The 18,600-nt window shown below is 48.6% G+C and overlaps 2 protein-coding genes and 1 pseudogene across 4 annotated transcripts; 1 reads left to right on the top strand and 2 right to left on the bottom strand.

Moving 5' to 3' along the window:
* Positions 1 to 254: 254 nt before the first annotated feature.
* Positions 255 to 3,738, top strand: Tpi1 (triosephosphate isomerase 1). The gene is made up of 7 exons (XM_008825372.2): positions 255 to 495; positions 1,566 to 1,689; positions 1,786 to 1,870; positions 1,948 to 2,080; positions 2,566 to 2,651; positions 2,951 to 3,038; positions 3,165 to 3,738. The coding sequence occupies exons 1-7, from the start codon at positions 270 to 272 to the stop codon at positions 3,281 to 3,283; spliced, it is 861 nt and encodes a 286-aa protein (XP_008823594.1). The 5' UTR covers positions 255 to 269; the 3' UTR covers positions 3,284 to 3,738.
* A 98-nt stretch (positions 3,739 to 3,836) lies between these two features.
* Spsb2 (splA/ryanodine receptor domain and SOCS box containing 2) lies at positions 3,837 to 6,465 on the bottom strand. Of its 2 annotated transcripts, none has more exons than XM_029559813.1 (3): positions 5,928 to 6,465; positions 4,969 to 5,715; positions 3,837 to 4,200 (listed from the first exon to the last, which is right to left on the bottom strand). In XM_029559813.1, the coding sequence occupies exons 1-3, from the start codon at positions 5,950 to 5,952 to the stop codon at positions 4,070 to 4,072; spliced, it is 903 nt and encodes a 300-aa protein (XP_029415673.1). In that variant the 5' UTR covers positions 5,953 to 6,465; the 3' UTR covers positions 3,837 to 4,069. The 2 variants fall into 2 exon arrangements, with proteins under 2 accessions (XP_029415673.1, XP_008823593.1); XM_008825371.3 differs by having other exon boundaries at positions 5,966 to 6,459.
* An 8,938-nt stretch (positions 6,466 to 15,403) lies between these two features.
* On the bottom strand, positions 15,404 to 16,322 carry LOC103727497 (annotated as a pseudogene). The gene has a single exon (XR_001872245.2). The product of XR_001872245.2 is annotated as a GTP-binding nuclear protein Ran pseudogene (transcript).
* Between the last annotated feature and the right edge of the window lie 2,278 nt (positions 16,323 to 18,600).

Here is an 18,600-nt window from a genome sequence, read left to right as displayed (position 1 = left end):
ATGTGGAGCAGCTCCTCAGCTGACGCTCTTAGCCCCAGGGACTAAGGCCAAGCTGCTGCCAGCTCCACTAGGAATCCACTCTGGCCTTCTGAAATCGCGAAGTTGGTACCCATGATCGCAGGGCTCAACATCTCATATGTCCAGCAATTGTGGCCGGGTACATAAGCCCCCGTAACGCCCTAGAATAGAACGTTGCAACAAGGGGGAAACGTCAGAATATTGCAGCGCTGGGAGGCGGGGAGGCCTTCAGGCAAGGGGCCGGCCTAACTATGGTGGAGGGCGGGGAGGAGGAGGAGTTCTGCTTCACAGCGCTCTATATAAGCGGCCAGTGGCCACGGCTGCGCGCTGACACTGACCTTCAGCGAGTCGCTCCCTGCGCAATGGCGCCTTCCAGGAAGTTCTTCGTGGGGGGCAACTGGAAGATGAACGGGAGGAAGAAGTGTCTGGGAGACCTCATCTCTACCCTGAATGCAGCCAAGGTGCCGGCTGACACTGGTGAGCCTGGTCTGGGCGGCTGTGGGGGGGAGGGGGTCAGGTGTGGCCGCCCCTGCTCCATGTGCGCGTGGATCTGGATGCAGAGACTCGGGGGACGAGGGCCATCGGGTGTCCAGGCAGGGCTGAGATGTGCTGAGGTAGGAAAGAGGGACATTTGATGGTGCCCTGGGCCTGTAGGGCGGGAAAGGCCTTTTTAGCGGGGGTCTGAGAGTGTAGGAAGAAGATCGCCCCTGGAAATGAACTCGGGCTCCACCAGTTAAGACCGGGGTTAAGAAGCAGATCCTGAGTCCGCTGGGTAATCGAGAGAAACTGGCGCGTGCCCCGGAGTGTGGGGGAGGAGGCCGAGCTTGCGCGGGCTCCCTGCTACCTGCCCCCTCAGCTTGCAGATCCGTGCGTCTCTGCACGTAGCCCATGACTCCTCCCCGCGCCGCAGCAATTCTGGGCCTCTGAGCTGGGGGCTCACAGATCCCTTCCACTCCACGGCCTGGGCCTCTCCTGCCTTCCATTAAGGGATGGAGCAGGTGTCAGACATGCTGAGCCTTTGGGGAATGATGAGCAATCCTACAGCTTTCCTCAGCCTGGAGTGGGAAAGCATGCCGCTCCCTCTTTCCTCTCCCTCTCACCTACATCATAGACCCACCGGGGACGATCCCCTGCTCATTTATTCCTCAAAGAGCTCAATACAAACTCCAGGAGTTGGCCTCGTCTCCTTATGCCAAAAATCCTTGCCCGATTGGAGAAGTGTTATTTTAGAAAGGAGTCAGTTGGCCCCTGGAGAATGCTGAGTCTAGGAGGTGCCCATTCCCAGAATAGCCTGAGGAAATTAGAGCCACAGCTGTTAAAAGAGCAGAGGGAAGGGTGAGGGCCATGGCCTGTCAGGGGCATCATCTATGGGGTTGGTACAGGCCCAGCCTGGACTGGGCAGTAGAAAAGGTCATCTTTCTGGAGTGGAAGGGACAGGAAAGCAGAACCAAGAAAGGGATGGGGGTGGGGGATGAGGGACAGGGGACAGGACTCCAGAGCACTGAGATAGAAAGTCTGAAGAATGCCTTCTTTGCTCTCATTCTCAGAGGTGGTTTGTGCGCCCCCCACCGCCTACATCGACTATGCCAGGCAGAAGCTGGATCCCAAAATTGCTGTGGCTGCCCAGAACTGCTACAAAGTAACTAACGGGGCCTTCACTGGGGAGATCAGGTGAGGTAGAGGCAGAGAGGGGTTTGTAGGAAACCTCCCTCCTTAGAAGGAAGACACCAGGTGGGCTTCTTACTGAACCTTGGTTTTCTCTCTTAGCCCTGGCATGATCAAAGACTGTGGTGCTACGTGGGTAGTCCTGGGGCACTCGGAGAGAAGGCACGTCTTTGGGGAGTCAGATGAGGTTAGTAATCAACCAGGGAGAGATAGGAGATGTTTTTATTCCAATAGGGATGTCTCACCCTGTTTGTTCCTCAACAGTTGATTGGACAGAAAGTGGCCCATGCCCTGGCAGAGGGACTTGGAGTGATTGCCTGCATTGGGGAGAAATTAGATGAAAGGGAAGCTGGAATCACTGAGAAGGTTGTTTTCGAGCAAACCAAGGTTATCGCAGGTATTTCTGGAGAAAGGGACCTTTGAGCCTAGCAAAGGCCATGGAGCATTGGAGTGGGTTGGGGTCAGAAGACCTGCAGTGATCCTTACGCTGAGCCTGGAAAGGAGAGGTCTACTTGCATAGTTCTTGCTATTTCTGCTCCTGCAGAAGGTATAAATGCTATCTTTGAAATCCACAAGGAGCCAGAGAGATGGCTTAGTGGGTAAGGGCACTTGCTGCTAAGCCTGATAGCTTGAGTTTGAGCTCCAGAACCCACATAATAGGAGATTGATTCCACAAGTTGTTCTCTAACCTCCACATGTTTGCCATGGCACATGTGGGCATGCACACACACACACACACACACACACACACACACACACACAATTGTAAAAACTTGAAAAACAGCCACAAGGGGCAGTAGACCACCGCTGTTCTACCTGGGGAGCTTGGCTTGGCAGTTCCTTCCTGTTCACCCTTCCCTCTATGTGATCTCTGTCCTGTAGATAATGTAAAGGACTGGAACAAGGTTGTCCTGGCCTATGAACCTGTATGGGCCATTGGTACTGGAAAGACTGCAACACCCCAGCAGGTAACTGTGCCCAGGAGCCCTGTCCTCATCCTCTCTTGCTTCAATAGATCTGGAAAGCCACAGAGACCATCTGGACCAACCCCTTACTTGATAAAGAGCCCCCAAACTCACAGAGTGATTCACACAAGGATATTCATTCCTGGGCTGACTAGGATTGGAGCCTTGGTATTCTGACTTAGATCCCGGGGCTTTTCTAGAATCCAGCCTCTCGTGTTGGTCCTGGTGTTTTTTTGTTTTGTTTTGTTTTTTTCTCCTCTGAATGTGCAGGAAGTCTCACCAAGTCTGCCACCTTCTTCTAGGCCCAGGAAGTACATGAGAAGCTCCGGGGATGGCTTAAATCCAATGTGTCTGATGCAGTGGCTCAAAGCACCCGCATCATTTATGGAGGTGAGTGGGTTTGGCTCCAGCCTAGGTGGAGGTAGGCTAAGTGGACCGAGCCCTCCTCACACAGGGAAATAGGACTGTAGTGTACTAATTCTATCCCTGACCAAGTTCTTTCTGCTTCTATTCCAGGTTCTGTGACTGGAGCAACCTGCAAAGAGCTGGCAAGCCAGCCCGATGTGGATGGCTTCCTTGTGGGTGGTGCCTCCCTCAAGCCTGAATTTGTGGACATCATCAATGCTAAACAATAAGCACCATCTATCTCCCCCCTGCCCTTCCGCTAAGCCAGGAACTAGGTAGACCAGAAGCCCAGTAACTGCTTCCACCAGTCACATACTTCTGATGTCATCTGCCCCTTCTTGTGGCCTAATCCAAACTCTTCCTTCCTATGCCCGTTTACACCTTCTTGCTGTGATGGTTGGGACCAGGCCGATCCTTTTACCACTTACCATAATGATTAGAACTAAACATGTCACCATGGTGGCTTCTTGCCTGAGAGGTGGAAGAAGCGGATCCTGCACTGTTTCTTCGGGCCCTAGTGAGGGCAGGAGAGTGAAATCACTTTCCTTTCCCCTCTCAGTCTGTGAGGCCAAGATTCTCTGACCCTAAGAGGCCAGGGATGCTCCCCTCTCCCACAGTGCCGAAGCCTGAGTGTTGTGTTCATGAGCCATCCTACTTATAAGGGAAATAAACACCTGGCACTAAACTTTGTGGTTTGTCCTCATTGCGCTTTTCCTTCTACTCTCTGAGATAGTGATAGGATTCTATGGGAGGAGGGGAGTAAAGAAAAACAGATTTCTGTAATAATAATCTCATTACTTTTTACTTGAAAACATCTTTTTTACCAGGCTACCTCAGCCTTTAGTATTCTTCCCCACTCAACCCTCTGGTGAGAATTAGAGAAGGGGCCCAGCCTCACTTCCCCTCAGCCTTACTGGCTTTAGGTAGGTTGTCCACACCAGACCAAAGGCGTCTTCCCACCTGCTCTTAGGGTAGGGGTGGTGGCAAGGGTCAGTACAATCTGTAGTACCACAGGGTTACTGGTAGAGCAGGTAGCGTTTCATGGCTGGGGGCAAAGGCAGAGTGGATATCTGCCCAAGCCGGGTTTCGCCCAGGGCATGGCGTATACACAGGCGACTCAGGTCCAGAAGGGACTGTGGCTTCTCCACTGGGAGAGAGAAGGAAGGGACAGTAAGTAGGGGTGTAGCCACCAGCCAGACTCCTAACTCTAAGGTCCTGCCCAGGCTTCCTTATTTTCTATTCCACCTCAGCTGAGGAAGATCTAAGACTCCCTGAATTTCTGCATCTCAGCAATCAGCCAAAATGACTTGAACGGTGATGGGGCTGGCCCAGAGAGGCCTTGGAACTGGGCTGAAGAGGCGATGGGGGAATGGACCTCCAGGCTACATAACTCACCTCCCCTGCAAACAACTGCAGTTGTAGAGCACTAGCTCCTAGCCCTGGCCTAGTCAGTTCACAAAACGGCTCCTCCCCTTGGGCCCACCCCAAGGCCCTGCCTCCTGGCTTTCCTTCCTGGTGCCCAGGGTCCCAATGGCTCCATCTTGAAGTTTGACTGGGAAGGAAGCTATGTGGCACACACAGGTAAGAGCCCATGGAATCTGGTACACACCCTGTGTGCCTGGCACTGCCAGCCTTTTAAAAAACTGCACACCTAGCTCAGTACCTATTTAACCCTTTTCTCTCCTGCTCAACGGCAAAATCCTGGAGTGCTGTCAATTCTGAGGGCTTGCCACTTGCCAAAAGAATTTGAATAGACTGCTTTTCTAATCCTCAATTTAACCTCCATTGCTTCTGGGATCCTGGCCTTGAACTGGGACATGGGGCAAGTCAAACAGAGCCCCCTCCTGTCTGACCTTCCATCCCAAACCATTGCTAAAAGTGATAATGATCTCCCCACACGTGGTCCAAGCCTCACCTCTTTCGCCCAGGTAGCGGATGCGAACCTGGCATTGGCCCCAGACGGCGCTTACAGAGGGATAGAGGGTCTTGCCTTTCAGTCCGCGGAAGGCTGGTCCCAGGTAGGTGCCCCCAATAGCGTAGCCCAGAGTCCCCTCTTCCATGTTGAGAACCACCAACAGCCTCTCTGGCACCACTAGCTGCTCACCCTGGTGTCCGGCTGGATACTGAGGGGCTTCAGGTCCCTTACTCTGATGATACAATTTCCTCCGCCCAATGTCCCAGCCCCACGATTCCTTGTTGCTGCCCAACAGCGCCGCATAGTGGTCCGCCTGCAGCGGGGCAAGGGCGGTAGCCACGCCCACCACCGCGTGTGTGCCCCTCTGATCCTGGGGCCAACTGATCTCCCAAGCGTGCAGGCCCCTCGAGTAACCCCTCTTTCCCCGGACTCCATCAGTGCTCTGAGCCACTGGCCTCCGCTCAAAGCACAACCCGCCTTCCTTGACCTCGATGTTCTCTGAGCAATCTTTGGGATTCCAGCCGTGGTGACGTTGGACCCCTAAATCAGGAGTTGGAGCAGACAGTAGCTCCTCCAAACCCTCAGGAGGAGAGAAATCAGAGCACAGAGCCTGCGAGGTGGGGGTGCTGCTGCTGCTGCCCCTTGCCAGAGCCGTCTGGCCCATGAGGTGAGCAGCTAGCTGGAGGGCTCCCCGAAAGTCTTGCTGGGGCGTCTCCTGAAAGTTGAGCTCCAGATCTTCACCTGGAACTATGTAGGGGTCAGAAAAGACTGTGAACGGCGGTATCCTAGTGTTGGGGGGGGGTGTTTTTACCCAGGGATCCCATCCGTTCACCCATGTATGCCAACCGGGCCCCCCACCCACTTTCCTCCCCCAACCCTCCTAGGTCTATCACCCTGATTCACCCCATCTGCACCGGGTTGCCCGAGCTTCCCATGAGTTCGGCCCCTTCGGACCTCACCATGGGCTGCCCCCCTTGCCCTCATCTCGCCTCCGAACCTCGCTTGGCTCTCCTATCCAGGAAGGACCTCAGTAGAAGCGCAGACGAAGGCAGTCAAGGCGCGCTCCAGACCACGGACAGCTTCCGGTTCCAGCGGCCTGGAGGGGAGGACCGCCCGGGAAGATGCCCGCCCCCTACCTCTGTGGGGTGGTTAACCCTCTTGTCACCTCCCAGGCTACGTCCTCCAGGCCACGCCCCCGTGGAAAGCTCCCCAGCTGCAAAGACTCAGTGCGAGGTCCTAGTGGCCTGGGTGGGGCCCCACTCTGGGTGGATAACCTCTGCTCACTCTCCCACCAGTCCGCGATCAGCCCTGAGATGGCACCTCCGCAGTGGGACTTTCCATAAGCAGTTAATCTTCCCCAGGCTACCATTACAGTTGAGTTTCCTGCCCTCCCACATCCCGGTTCAGAATTAACCCTTTGATGACATCGTCGCCGTGGGAATCCCTGTGGGAAGGGGGTTCTTCACTGGAGAACTTTGTGCTACCTAGGCTACCGGAGGCTCTGTGTGTAAGAGGGATTGTCTTCCTTTCTGAACTGTTGTTCCATTCCTTAGGGTGTAGGGCCTATGACTCTTTTCCTCTCCCCCTCTCCAGTCTCCCTGTGTTGCTGGGGTTGTAGCCTGCTTCAGCCTCTTGAGTACTGGGCTAGCTAGTGGGCACCACCCTCCATGGACTTCAAGGGTTGATTTTAAGTGAAGTGATTTTAAGCTAAGTGAAGCCAAGTCACTTAGCTGTGTGATCTTGGGGAAGTTGCCAAACTTTTTCTGTTATGTAAAGTGGGAATAATAATGGTATTGTGTGACTCTTCTACCTCTGCTCACCCCAGTCAGAACACTGACAACAGACCAAACAAACTATTCTAGGGCTGGCAGCATACCTCAGTGAGTAAAGGACTTTGCCTTCAAGTCTGGTGACCTGATTTGGTCTCTGCAACCCACATGGTGGAAAAAAGAACTGACTCCTTCTAGTCTCTACAGATGTAAATAAATAAATAAATAAATGTAATAAAAGTGGGGTTTTTTGGTCTTTTTGAGACGGTCTTCCTTATAGCCCCACCTGGCCTGGAACTCACTACATAGACCGGGCTGGCCTTGAGCTCACAGAGATCTGCCTGCTTCTGACTCCCGAGTGTTGGGACTAAAGGCGTGCGCCACCATACCTAGCTATTATTATTTTTCTTTTATTTTATGTGTATGAGTGTATTGCCAGCATGTGTTAGTGCACCCATGTTGTGCAATGCCCATGGAGGTCAGAAGAAGGCATCAGATCACATGGAAATAGAGTTCGGATGGTTGTTAGCTGCCATGTGGGTACTGGGAACTGAACCTAGGTCCTCTGCAAGAGCAGCCAGTTCTCCTAACAGCTGAGTCATCTCTCCAGCCCCTGGTGAGAAGTTATTTACAGGAGCATGGATAGCTCCAAAGTAGCTCCATCACTGAAAAGTTGGCTCCACCTGCATCCCTGGAGCACTCTGTGTGATTGGAGGCCACTACATGGGTCTAAGAGTCTCTTCTATCCAACAGCCCTTACTGCTAACATTGGGGAGGGAGGGACCTTGTGCATCTTGTAAGTTTTGGGAACTTCTGGCAACTTGGGTGTTTCATCTTGAGTCCTAATAAGCTTCCCTCCCTCCAAGGATAGAAATGTTTGAATTTGGAGGATATTGCTACATAGCAGATGGTACTCCTGTCCCCGGGTTGTAGTTTTGATATAATTCAGATAAAGTGTTATGATTACTGTTGTTAATTTGATAGACTCTAGAATCACCTGGGAGACTGGCCTCTCTGTGCTTGTTGGGGTTATCTAGTTTTAACTGAGTGGAGAAGACCCATCCATTGTGGGTGGTGATATTCACTGGCTGGGATCCTGGATTGTGTAACTAGAGAAAGGTAACTAGCTGCTTTCTTCTGACTGTGGGCAGATGTGATATGACCAGCTAATTCAATTTCCTGCTGCCTTGACATACCCATCATGATGGACTCTACCTTGAAGTGGGAGCCAAAATAAACCCTGTCTCCCTTCTGTTGCTTTTGTCTGAGCATTTTTATCATAACAAGAAACTAAGAGAGTACATAAGGTGACAAATCCCTGGCAAATCCCTTAGGTACTCCAGTTATTAAGTGCAGCATAAATTGGCTGGCCTGGAACTCGCTATGCAGACAAGGCTAGCCTCAAACTCACAGAGATCCACCTGCCTCTGCCTCCCAAGTGCTGGGATTAAAGGTATGTACCACCAGGCTTGACTCAGAATAAAATTTTATATTTTATTTTATTTATTATTATTATTATTTTGTCTTTTTGAGACAGGGTCTCCCTGTAGCCCCAGTTGGCCTGGAACTCACTATGTAGACCATGCTGGCCTTGAACTCCCACTTGCCTCTGGCTCCCGAGTGCTGGGACTAAAGGCATGTGCCACCAGGCCTGGTTTATATTTTATTTCTTAAAGATATTATTTTATGTGTATGAGTGTATTGCCTGCATGTTAATTCAGTGTTCCTGTGTTGTGCAGTGTCCATGGAGGTCAGAAGAGGGCATTGGACCCTCTGGAACTGGAGTTACAGAGAGTTGTTAACCACCATGTAGGTACTGAGACTCAAACCCAGGTCCTCTGGAAGAACAGCCAGTGCTCTTAATCGTTGAGCCATCTTTTCAGCCCCAAATTTTATATTTTAGAGGGAAATAAGAAATCATACTGAAAAGAAAGATGTGACCCTGAATACTTGTATCCACCCAACTTGGCTGTTCTTTTCAGTGTGTGGCAACAAGGTCATGATTGTATCTAACAGCCTATAATGAATATTAATTCAGGGCTTCTGTGATAACTGAATGAAGTCTTGGGGACAGGATAAATCTAAGCCATGGCTGGCTATAGCTCAGTTTGAGACATTACCTGTACAACCTCAGCTGCTACTGGTTATTTAAACTGTTCACCTCTCATTGTTATTGAATCTTGAGCTTCTGAAACATCTATTGATAATAGTTCAAATACTCCATAATGCTACAATTAATTTTGTTATTGTTTGGTTGGTTTTGAAATTATCTCATATAGCCCAGCCTAGCCTCAAACTGGCTATGTAGCCAAGTGCTGAGTACTGAGATTAAAAGCCAGTGCCACCACACCTAGCTTTGTTTTTGTGTTTTTGAGACAAGGTCTTACTCTGCAACGGAGGCTGATCTTGAACAGAAGCAATTCTCCTGCCCTCAGCCTCCCAAGTGCTAGGATTACAGGCACGAGCCAGCTTTTCGTTTTGTTTTGGGAATAAGGATTTGTAGCTCAGAAGAACTATATTGCCAGTGGGCATGGCAGTGGGGGAACAAAGCATTCAAGGCTTCTAGTTGGGAAATAGAAATATAGTTGAGTATTTTCCCCTGGAAGATACTGACCTCATCATGGGTTCCCAGCATCCATATGGCAGCTAACAACCATTCATAACTCTAATTCCAGGGGATCCAACACTGTTTTCTGGTCCGTGGGCATTGTACACATGTGGTGCACTTACATACATACAGGCAAAACACTTCTACATAGAATAAATAATAAAGTACATTTATTTAACAAATAATTTGTGCATGAGAGTAAATTAAATTATTTAGTAATAATAATTTATGCATGAGTGTTTTCCCTATATGTATATATGTGCACCATGTGTATGTCTTGTGCCCAAGGATACCAGAAGAGGGCATCAGATCCTTGGGAACTGCAACTACAGGCAGGTTGTGAGCTGCCTGATGTGGGTGCTGGGAACCTAACCTCTGCAAGAGTGGCAAATGCTCTTAACCACTGAGCCATTGCTTCAGTCCAGAGACAGAAATTTTCGTTTTATTTTGTTTGGTGTTGGGGACTGAACATAGAGCCTTCTACTCATTACTACTGAGTTACATGCCCAGTCTGAGTCAAAGAGTGCCCTCTTGACTTTTTATTTAGACATGTATTGCTACTCGGGCAATTTCTGGCTCATGTCTTCCAAAAATAATTTAGAGGGCTTTCAATTTTGATTTGTTTGGAGCTTATATTAATTATATTATTTATTATATGCGTAGGTGTGTGTATATATCACATCATGTGGTGGGGGCAGGGGTCAGAGGACAACTTTTGGAAGTCAGTTCTCTCCTTCCAGCATGTGGGTACCAGGGTTAAACTCAGGCTTGGTGGCAAGTGCTTTTACCAGACTGAGCCATCTTGTCAGCCAGTGTTTGGGTTCTCTTTTTCTTTCTTTCTCTTTCTTTCTTTCTTTCTTTCTTTCTTTCCTTCCTTCCTTCCTTCTTTCTTCTTTCTTTCTTTCCTTTCTTTTCTCTCTCTCTCTCTCTCTCTCTCTCTCTCTCTCTCTCTCTCTCTCTCTCTCTCTCTCTCTCTCTCTCTCTCTCTCTCTCTCTCTCTCTCTCTCTCTCTCTCTCTCTGTCTCTCTCTCTCTCTTTCTCTCCTCTCTCTCTTTCGACACAAGGCCTCACTATGTAGCTCTGGCTGGCCATATGTAGACCAGGCTGGCCTCGAACTCACAGAGTTCTGCCTGCTTCTGCCTCCTCAGTGCTGGGATTAAAAGGAGTGGGCCACCATGCCCAAGTACCATATTTATATATGAAATGAAAATATGTGCATATACTCAGTGAAACATTAATACCCCTTGGTTTTTGTTGTTGTTGTTTTGGGTTTGTTTGTTTTTTAATCTTTTTGAGACAGGGTCTCCTTGTAGCCCCAGCTGGCCTGGAACTCACTATGTAGACCAGGCTGGCCTTGATCTCATAGAAATCTACTTTCCTCTCCCTCCTGAGTGTTGGGATTAAAGGCATGCATCACCACACCCTGCACCCCCTTGTTTTTTAAACTAATTTTTCTTCCAGATTGGGAAGATTGTAGTTTCTTTGCTTAGGTGAAAATTGAAATGGTTGGACTGCCTTCTGATGGGTCATGTTGGGTGGAAACAAAGTACCTTAATGCATTAGAACCTAACTTAAAAAACCAAAGGCTAGAGACATTCTAGCCTCCCAGAATACACAGAGAAGCTCAGCACTGGGGAAGTAGAACTCAGAGCGGTCTCCATCTTACTTGCAAGCTGGCCACGTTCTGTCCTATTTAACCTGGTCATTGTTGAGTTCATGTTCGCTGTGTTTGTGCTGAAACGCGACTGGATCTCTTTTTATCCTCACAACAAATTATTCCAGTTTTTACAGATTCGTACACAGGGTTTAGATTAGTATAACTTCATCCTGGCTCAAGGACTAAAGAGCAGGTAAAATGGTCGATGACTAAACCTGCAAAGCCTCACTTTCCAAATTCACCAGTGAGGAGGGAAATGGCAACTGGGATGAGGTAGATAAACCTGGATTACTGGCAGTAGGGCACCTCGGCCCCTCCTCCGGCCCCGCCCCCGCCCTGGTCCAAGTTCCGTAACCATGGCAACGCTCCCGGCAGGGTGGGGGTGGGGAAGCTGACTCACGAAGGGCTGGTGGTCACGTGAGTGGTTCTTGTGCAGCCTGAGGGTGTAGGGCGCCCCTTAGCGGCCAGGCGTCTCCCGCGGGCGCTTACATTAGCTCTGGAATGTTCCACCACCTGCAGAAACCTGGGTCTGAGGTTGAGGGCCTTTAAGGCTGTTGTGAGAGGCGGCTCTAGGCTTGGCTAGGAGAGGCAGCTCCCTGGAGAGCTCGTGGAAAGACAACGGGGGAGCTCCAGAGTAAGTCACACAAGAGCCTGATGGCGCACAGGTGGTGGAAGGGAGGAGCATTTATGAGAATCTCTTAATTGAGGCTGATTTGTTTTAGAGACTCCACTGTGCTATCCCTGATAAAATGTCTCGCCTACCCACGTCCCCGCTTTCTGTATGCCCAGGGACTCACAGGACATCATTTGTTTGTCCCAAGGAGGAGGGCTGAAGTTAGAAATCGAGTCATGGTGGCGCACACCTTTAAATCCCAGTGCTCAGGAGACAGAGGCAAGACAGATCTATGTGATTTTGAGGTCAACCTGGTCTGCATACCCATGTTCCATGCCAGAGAGGGCTACATAGAGAGGCCCTGTCCCAAAAAAACAAAAACGAGGGGGCTGGAGAGATGGCTCAGCGTTTAAGAGCACTGACTGCTCTTGCGAGACCCGGGTTCGATTCCCAGCACCCACAAGGCAACCATCCTTAACTCCAGTTCCAGGGGAATTCAAAGCCCTCTTCTGACGACTGCAGCATTGCATGACACGGGTGCACTCACACACATGCAGGCAATACACTCATACACATAAAATAAAATTAAAAAAAAAAAAACCCCAAATGAAAACATAACCAAACAAAACAAGATGCAGTATAATTGGGGATGTAGCTCAGTATAGTAGGGGGATAGGGCTTGCCTGGACCCTGGATTTGATTGCTAGTACTGGGGAAGAAAAGCCCCCTCCCCGACCCTCCACCTCGGGTTGTCTCAGGAGGCCCCACCCTGCATGAAGGTTTATAGGCAGTTAATGGTTGCAGGGGAAGGGAGAGACATTTTCTTAGATGGTGCAGTCAATAGTCCATGCTCCTGTAAATAACCCCTCACAGGTACTGTTAAAAGAAACCATAATGAAATTTTCTATCAACAACAACCCAAATCTTTAAATGTAAGGACCATACCCAGCATAATAACCACACCCTCCTAAAGTCTACCAACTCCACCTAAATTAGTCACCCGTTTAATTTAGCACTGGAGAGGCAAGAGGCTCAAGGTACAACCTTGGGGTAGAAACCAAGCTTAGGCCTGCTGGACTGCATGGTGAGACCCTGACATACTCAACTCCTTTAGCTTTTCTGGACATTGTTCAGGGCCACTGTTTCCTTCTGATGAGTACTAACCTGGGCACCTCCCAGGCCTATCATTTCATCACCCTGCATCACTGATTCTTCAAGTGGAGAGAAAGGGGAGAGCATTTTATTTGTAAGAACAAGTCCAGGTGGAAGACAGGGTTTCACTGATTACCTTAAAAATGTTTTGATTTTTTAATTTATGCATAATGTGTGTGAGCCTGCATGAGTGTGTACCACATGCATGCAGGAGCCCTTGGAGGCCAGAAGATGGCATTGGGTCCCTTAGAACTAGAGTTACGGGCAGTTGTAAGTCACCATATGGGTGCTGGGAGCTGAACCTGGGTCCTCTGGAAGAGCTGCCAGTGTTCTTAACCACTGAGTTGTCAGCCTCATTGATTAATTTTTTTTTTTTTTAGTCGTTTTGAGATAGTGTCTCCCGTAGCCCCAGCTGGCCTGGCACTTGCTATGTAGACCAGGCTGGCCTTGAACTCAAGCGATCTGCCTGCCTCTGCCTCCCAAGTACTGGGATTAAAGGCATGCACCACCATACCCAGTCATAAATTAAAAAAAAAATATTTGTTATTTTTATTTTATGTGTATGAGTATATTGCCTTCGTGTATGTAAGTGCACTCATGTTGTGCAGTGCCTTCGGAGGTCAAAAGAGGGTGTCAGATCACCTGGAACTGGAGTTACAGATGGTTGTTAGCTACCATGTAGGGGCTGGGAACCGGACCCAGGTCCTCTGTAAAAGTCAGCACTCTTAACTGCTGAGCCATCTTTCCAGCATTGTCCACTTTAAAAATATTTTGGGGGGCCAGGAATAGGGGCCCATGCTTTTTTTGTCTTTTTGAGACAGGGTCTCCTTGTAGTCCCAGCTGACCTGAACTCACTATGTAGACCAGGCTGGCCTTGAACTCACAAAGATCCACCTGCCTTTGCCTCCCGAGTGCTGGGATTAAAGGCGTGTGCCACCACACCCAGCTGGGGCCCATGCTTTTAATCCCAGCATTTGGGAGATAGAAGCAGGCAGATCTCTGTGAGTTCAAGGCCAGCTTGGTCTACATAGCAAGTTCTAGGCCAGCTGGGGCTACAGGGAGACCCTATCTCAAAAAGACCAAAAAAATCTTTTTTGGTTTATTTATTTTTATTTTATATGTACTGATGCTTTGCCTGCATGTGTGTGCAATGCCCACAGAGGTTAGAAGAGGGCATCGGATCCCCTGGAACTGGAGTTATGAACTGTTGTTGGCTACCATGTGGGTGCTGGGAACCAAACTAAGGTCCTCTGCAAGAACAGCCAGTGCTCTTAACCATCTCTCCAGCCCCCTAGCCCTTTTTTGAGACAGAGTCTCACTATGTAGCCCTGGCTGACCTGGAGCTTCCTATGTAGACTGGGTTGGTTTAAACTCATAGAGATCTACCTGCCTCTGACTCTGGAGTGCTGAGATTAAAGGCATGTACCACTATGCCCAGCCTTTTTTGTTGTTGTTGTTGATTTGGTTTTAATTAACTTATTTTCTTTTTTAATTTTCTTTTTGTCTTTTTGAGACAGGGTCTCCCTGTAGCCGCAGCTGTCCTGGAACTCACTATGTAGACCACGCTGGCCTCGAACTCACCAAGATCCACCTGCCTCTGCCTCCCAAGTGTTGGGATTAAAGCACCACGCCTGGCATTTTTTAACATTTTTAAAAAAGATTTTATTTTATGTGGATGAGTATTTTGCCTGCATGTATGTAAGTGTATAACGTGTACGCATTGCTCTTAGAGTCTGGGAGAGCATTAAGTACCCTGGAACTGAAGTTATGAAGAGTTATTAGCCGCCATGTGGATGCTGGGAACCAAACCCAGGTCCTCTGCAAGAGAAGCCAATGCTCTTAACCACTAAGCCACATCTCTCTAGCCCCTAATTTATTGCGTGTATTGTGTGTGTGTGTGTGTGTGTGTGTGTGTGCACATGAGCATCCCAGCATGCACTCACCACAGTGCACTTGTGGAGGTTCTCTCCTTCCACCATGTGGGTTCCAAGGATCCAACTTAGGTTGTCAGTCTTGGTGGCAAGTGCCTTTAACTGTTGAACCACCTGGATGGCCCTTACTGTGCTGGTTTTTGGTTGTTGTTTTTGCTTTTTGTGCAAGGTCTTGTTACGTAGCCCAGAGAGGCCTCCAACTTACAACCTGCTTATTGTGTGTATTGTGTGAGTGTGTGTGTGTGCACATGAACATCCCAGCATGCACTCACCACAGTGCACTTGTGGAGGTCCTGCTTCAGCCTCCAGACTGCTGAGATTACAGGTGTACACCACCTCACCCAGTTTTTCTTGGGAGGGCGGGGGCTGCTGAATTACTGAAGATTGAACCTAAGCCTTGTACATGCTAGGTGAGTGTGTTCTACCACTAAGCTACTTGGCCTTTTTGTTTTTGTTTTTGTTTTTTTTGAGACAAGGTCTCCCTGTAGCCCCAGCTATGTAGACCAGCCTGGCCTTGAACTCACAAAGATCCGCCTGTCTCTGCCTCCCAAGTGATGGGATTAAAGGCGTGTACCACCACGCCTGGCTCAGAATTGGCCTTTTAATCGTTTTTTTTTTTTTCTCAGATATTTGAAATACAACTTTATTCTGATTCTAAATGAAAGGAATGGGAATGACAGTAACAAACAAGATTTCACCACTGAGTATTGTGATGTGACTGTAGCAGTCTTATCTTTGAAATTCAGGAAGGAAACAACTGTGTTCCAAACAGCTAAGTATGCAAGTCCAAAAAAATGAAGGTATGTTTTTTTAACTGCCACATTCACTCCAAAGCCCATTCATCTCCTTCAGCATCCCAAAGATGAAGCACACGTTCTGCTTAGCTAGATAAGGTGGCACACACGCTGCACCACTGACATCACAGGACAGTTGCCTATAAAACTAGACTTCTGATGCAGGGCTCCAGCTTCACTTTCTCACAGGTCGTCATCCTCATCCAGGAGGGCAGTCGTCTGAGCAACGTCTAAATCATGCTCATGCTGTGCTGCCAAAGCTGGGTCCATGACCACCTCTGGTGGGGCAAGAGCAGGCATGGCAACAAACTCCAAGTTAGGGTCTCCAATGAGCTTTCTGGCAAGCCAGAGGAAAGGCTTTTCAAAGTTGTAGTTACTTTTGGCAGAAATGTCATAGTACTGAAGATTCTTCTTTCGGTGGAAGACAATAGATTTTGCCTTCACTTTCCTGTCCTTAATATCCACTTTGTTGCCACACAACACAATGGGGATGTTTCACGGACACGTACCAGATCTCTATGCCAGTTAGGCACATTCTTGTAACTCTTGATGTTACTCCAAACATTATAATGGCACACTGGGCTTGGATATAGTAGCCATCATGCAGGTCCCCGAACGTCTCCTGGCCGTCGGTGTCCCACACGTTGAACCTGATGGGCCCCCGGTTGGTGTGGAACATGGGTGGGTGCACCTCGACACCCACGGTGGCTGCATACTTCTTCTCGAACTCCCCTTGTCAAGTGGTGCTTCACGAACGTCGTCTTCCCGGTGCCACCGTCACCCACCAGGATGAGCTTGGATTGGACCTGCAGCTCTCCCTGCGTGGCCATTGGGGTGGTCCTTCCAGAACTGTCTCTGTGCCGGTCTGACTGAGGCTTAATCAGTTTTTAAAAATCAAGGAGGCTGGAGAGATGGCTCAGTGGTTAAGAGCACTGGCTGCTCTTACAGAGGACCCAAGTTGGAGTCCCAGCACCCACAGGCCCTCTTCTGGCCTCCACAGGCATTGGACACAGAGGTGCACTTAATATACATGCAGGCAAACCAGTCATACACATAAAACAAATAAATTTATTTAAAAGGCTAATGAACATGAGGCTAGTCTCCTCATGACCTATGTATACTGTAAATATCCCTTTGGTCAGTGTATTTGTGTCTGTTAGCACTCCCTTATCTAGACTCTTTAGTGACAGAGTTCTGTGATTAAGAAAAATACATACACCAGCACATATTTCTCTAATATCTAAACTTAGCTGCAGATCAAATAGCTTCAAAACTCTGTATCATGTATACAACTACTGTTAAAGCACTTAGCTGTGTGTTTCCCCCCTGCTGCCTGAACTTGATTATCTTCCAGTGTGTCTTGGTCTTTCAATAACTTTGACAACTTTGCTTCACTCTGACTCCTGAGTAGCTTGCTGCTCCTGAATGGCGGTCCCCCGATTCCCACCTCCACCCCTGGACTCCTCAGGCTGTACTTCTGGTGATTTGAGTTACATTTCCTGTTGCTGGTGATAGTAGGATGAATGTGAACGTCAGAATCTATTGGAGGTAGCTGTGGCTCAGAGGTGGAGTGTTTACTTACCACAGTGGAGGCACTGAGTTCAGTTCCTGGTACCCAAAACAAAAAGTTATTGGATTTGGCATGGCAGCTCACACCTGTAATCCCAGCTACAAGTTGGCATTGCGAAAGTTCAAGACCAGCCTGGTCTGCATGGTAAATTCCAGGTTAGCCAGGGCTACTAGTAAGATTCTGCCTCAAAAATTTAAACACATGGGTTGGAGAGATGGTTCAGTGGTTAAGAGCACTGGCTACTCTTGCAGAGGACCTGGGTTCAATATCCAGCACCCACATGGCAGCTGACAACTGTTTGTAATTCCAGTTCCAAGGGAATCTGATGCCCTCTTCTGACCTCTGAAGGCATTGCATGACACGGGTGCACATGCAGGCAATACATGCGTACACATAAAAATAATAAGTAAAATACTTTCTAAAATTACACACACAAAACCCTACAAAAACTATTGACATTGGAAGAAGCTGTTGCAGACCTTGATGACATTTGGAAGGGAATGGACGACTCACAAATTCATAATTGTGTTTACTATTATCAAGGAAAAGCAAACAACTTCAGGAGGACCATGAGTTGGATGTGTTGAAGATCAGCCTGGATAGTGAGTTAAAGACCGCCTGGGGTACAGAGTGAGACTCTATATCTAAAAGAAGGGGGAAGCTGGAGAGATTGCTCAGCGGTTAAGCACACTTGCTGCGTAGTCCTGAGAACTGGAGTTCAGATTCCAGCAACCACGTAACAAGGCAGGGTGTCTCATAACTCCAGTTCCTATAGAGTTGATGCCCTCTTCTGGCTTCTGCGTGCACACACACACACACACACACACACACACACACACACACACGCTAATAAGTTTAGTTTCCTCTGAGGGCTCTCCTCTGGGCCTGCAGATGGCTACCATCTCGCTGTGTCCTTACATGAGGCCTCAGTGTCTTCTCAAACTGTCTTCTCTGCCCCTGGTGTCTGTGTATCTATATTTCTTCCAATAAAGACATTGGGATGTTAGATTAGAGCTCATCTTAGCATCTTCATTTTAACTTCATATCTTTTTTCTCTTTCCTTTTCTGAGACAGGGTCCAATATATCCTAGACTGGCCTTGAACTCACTATGTATTCAAAGATTACAGACTTATGCCACCATGCACAGTTTACATGGTACTAGGGATTAAACACAGGGCTTCATGCATGTTAGGCAAGCACTCTACCAACTGTGCTACATTCTCAGCCCTCGATCATCTCTTTAAAGATCCTGTCTCTGAAATTGGAGAGATGGCTCAGCAGTTAAGAGCATTTGCTGCTCTTGCAGAGGACCTGGTTTTGGTTCCCAGCACCCTCATAAGGCAGCTCACAGCCAGTCCCACTGGCCTCTGCAGGCACCTACATCACTGTGGTGCACATAAACTCACACAGGTACATATCCATGCATATAAATAAAAATAATAAATCTCTTCTTAAAAAGATCCTAATTCCAAGTATAGTCACATTCTGAGGTTCTGGGGATTAGGGCTTTGATGTATGAAAATAGGGGCAGAGGGGA

The sequence above is a fragment of the Nannospalax galili genome, unplaced genomic scaffold (assembly GCF_000622305.1).
Source record: "Nannospalax galili isolate Female #2095 unplaced genomic scaffold, S.galili_v1.0 scaffold589, whole genome shotgun sequence".
Classification (NCBI taxonomy): domain Eukaryota; kingdom Metazoa; phylum Chordata; class Mammalia; order Rodentia; family Spalacidae; genus Nannospalax; species Nannospalax galili.
This window is presented reverse-complemented; position numbering and strand designations above follow the sequence as displayed.

What these genes read in the sequence shown, in the direction of transcription:
- Tpi1 (XM_008825372.2), top strand. Translation starts at nt 270, where the DNA reads ATGGTGGAGGGCGGGGAGGAGGAGGAGTTCTGCTTCACAGCGCTCTAT. An exon ending in GCCTTCACTGGGGAGATCAG is followed by an intron (nt 1,690 to 1,785) that starts GTGAGGTAGAGG and finishes TTTCTCTCTTAG; the next exon opens with CCCTGGCATGATCAAAGACT. An exon ending in TCTTTGGGGAGTCAGATGAG is followed by an intron (nt 1,871 to 1,947) that starts GTTAGTAATCAA and finishes GTTCCTCAACAG; the next exon opens with TTGATTGGACAGAAAGTGGC.
- Spsb2 (XM_029559813.1), bottom strand. Translation starts at nt 5,952, where the DNA reads ATGAGGGCAAGGGGGGCAGCCCATG. An exon ending in GGCAAGGGGGGCAGCCCATG is followed by an intron (nt 5,716 to 5,927) that starts GTGAGGTCCGAA and finishes ACCCCTACATAG; the next exon opens with TTCCAGGTGAAGATCTGGAG. An exon ending in CCGCTACCTGGGCGAAAGAG is followed by an intron (nt 4,201 to 4,968) that starts GTGAGGCTTGGA and finishes TCTCTCTCCCAG; the next exon opens with TGGAGAAGCCACAGTCCCTT.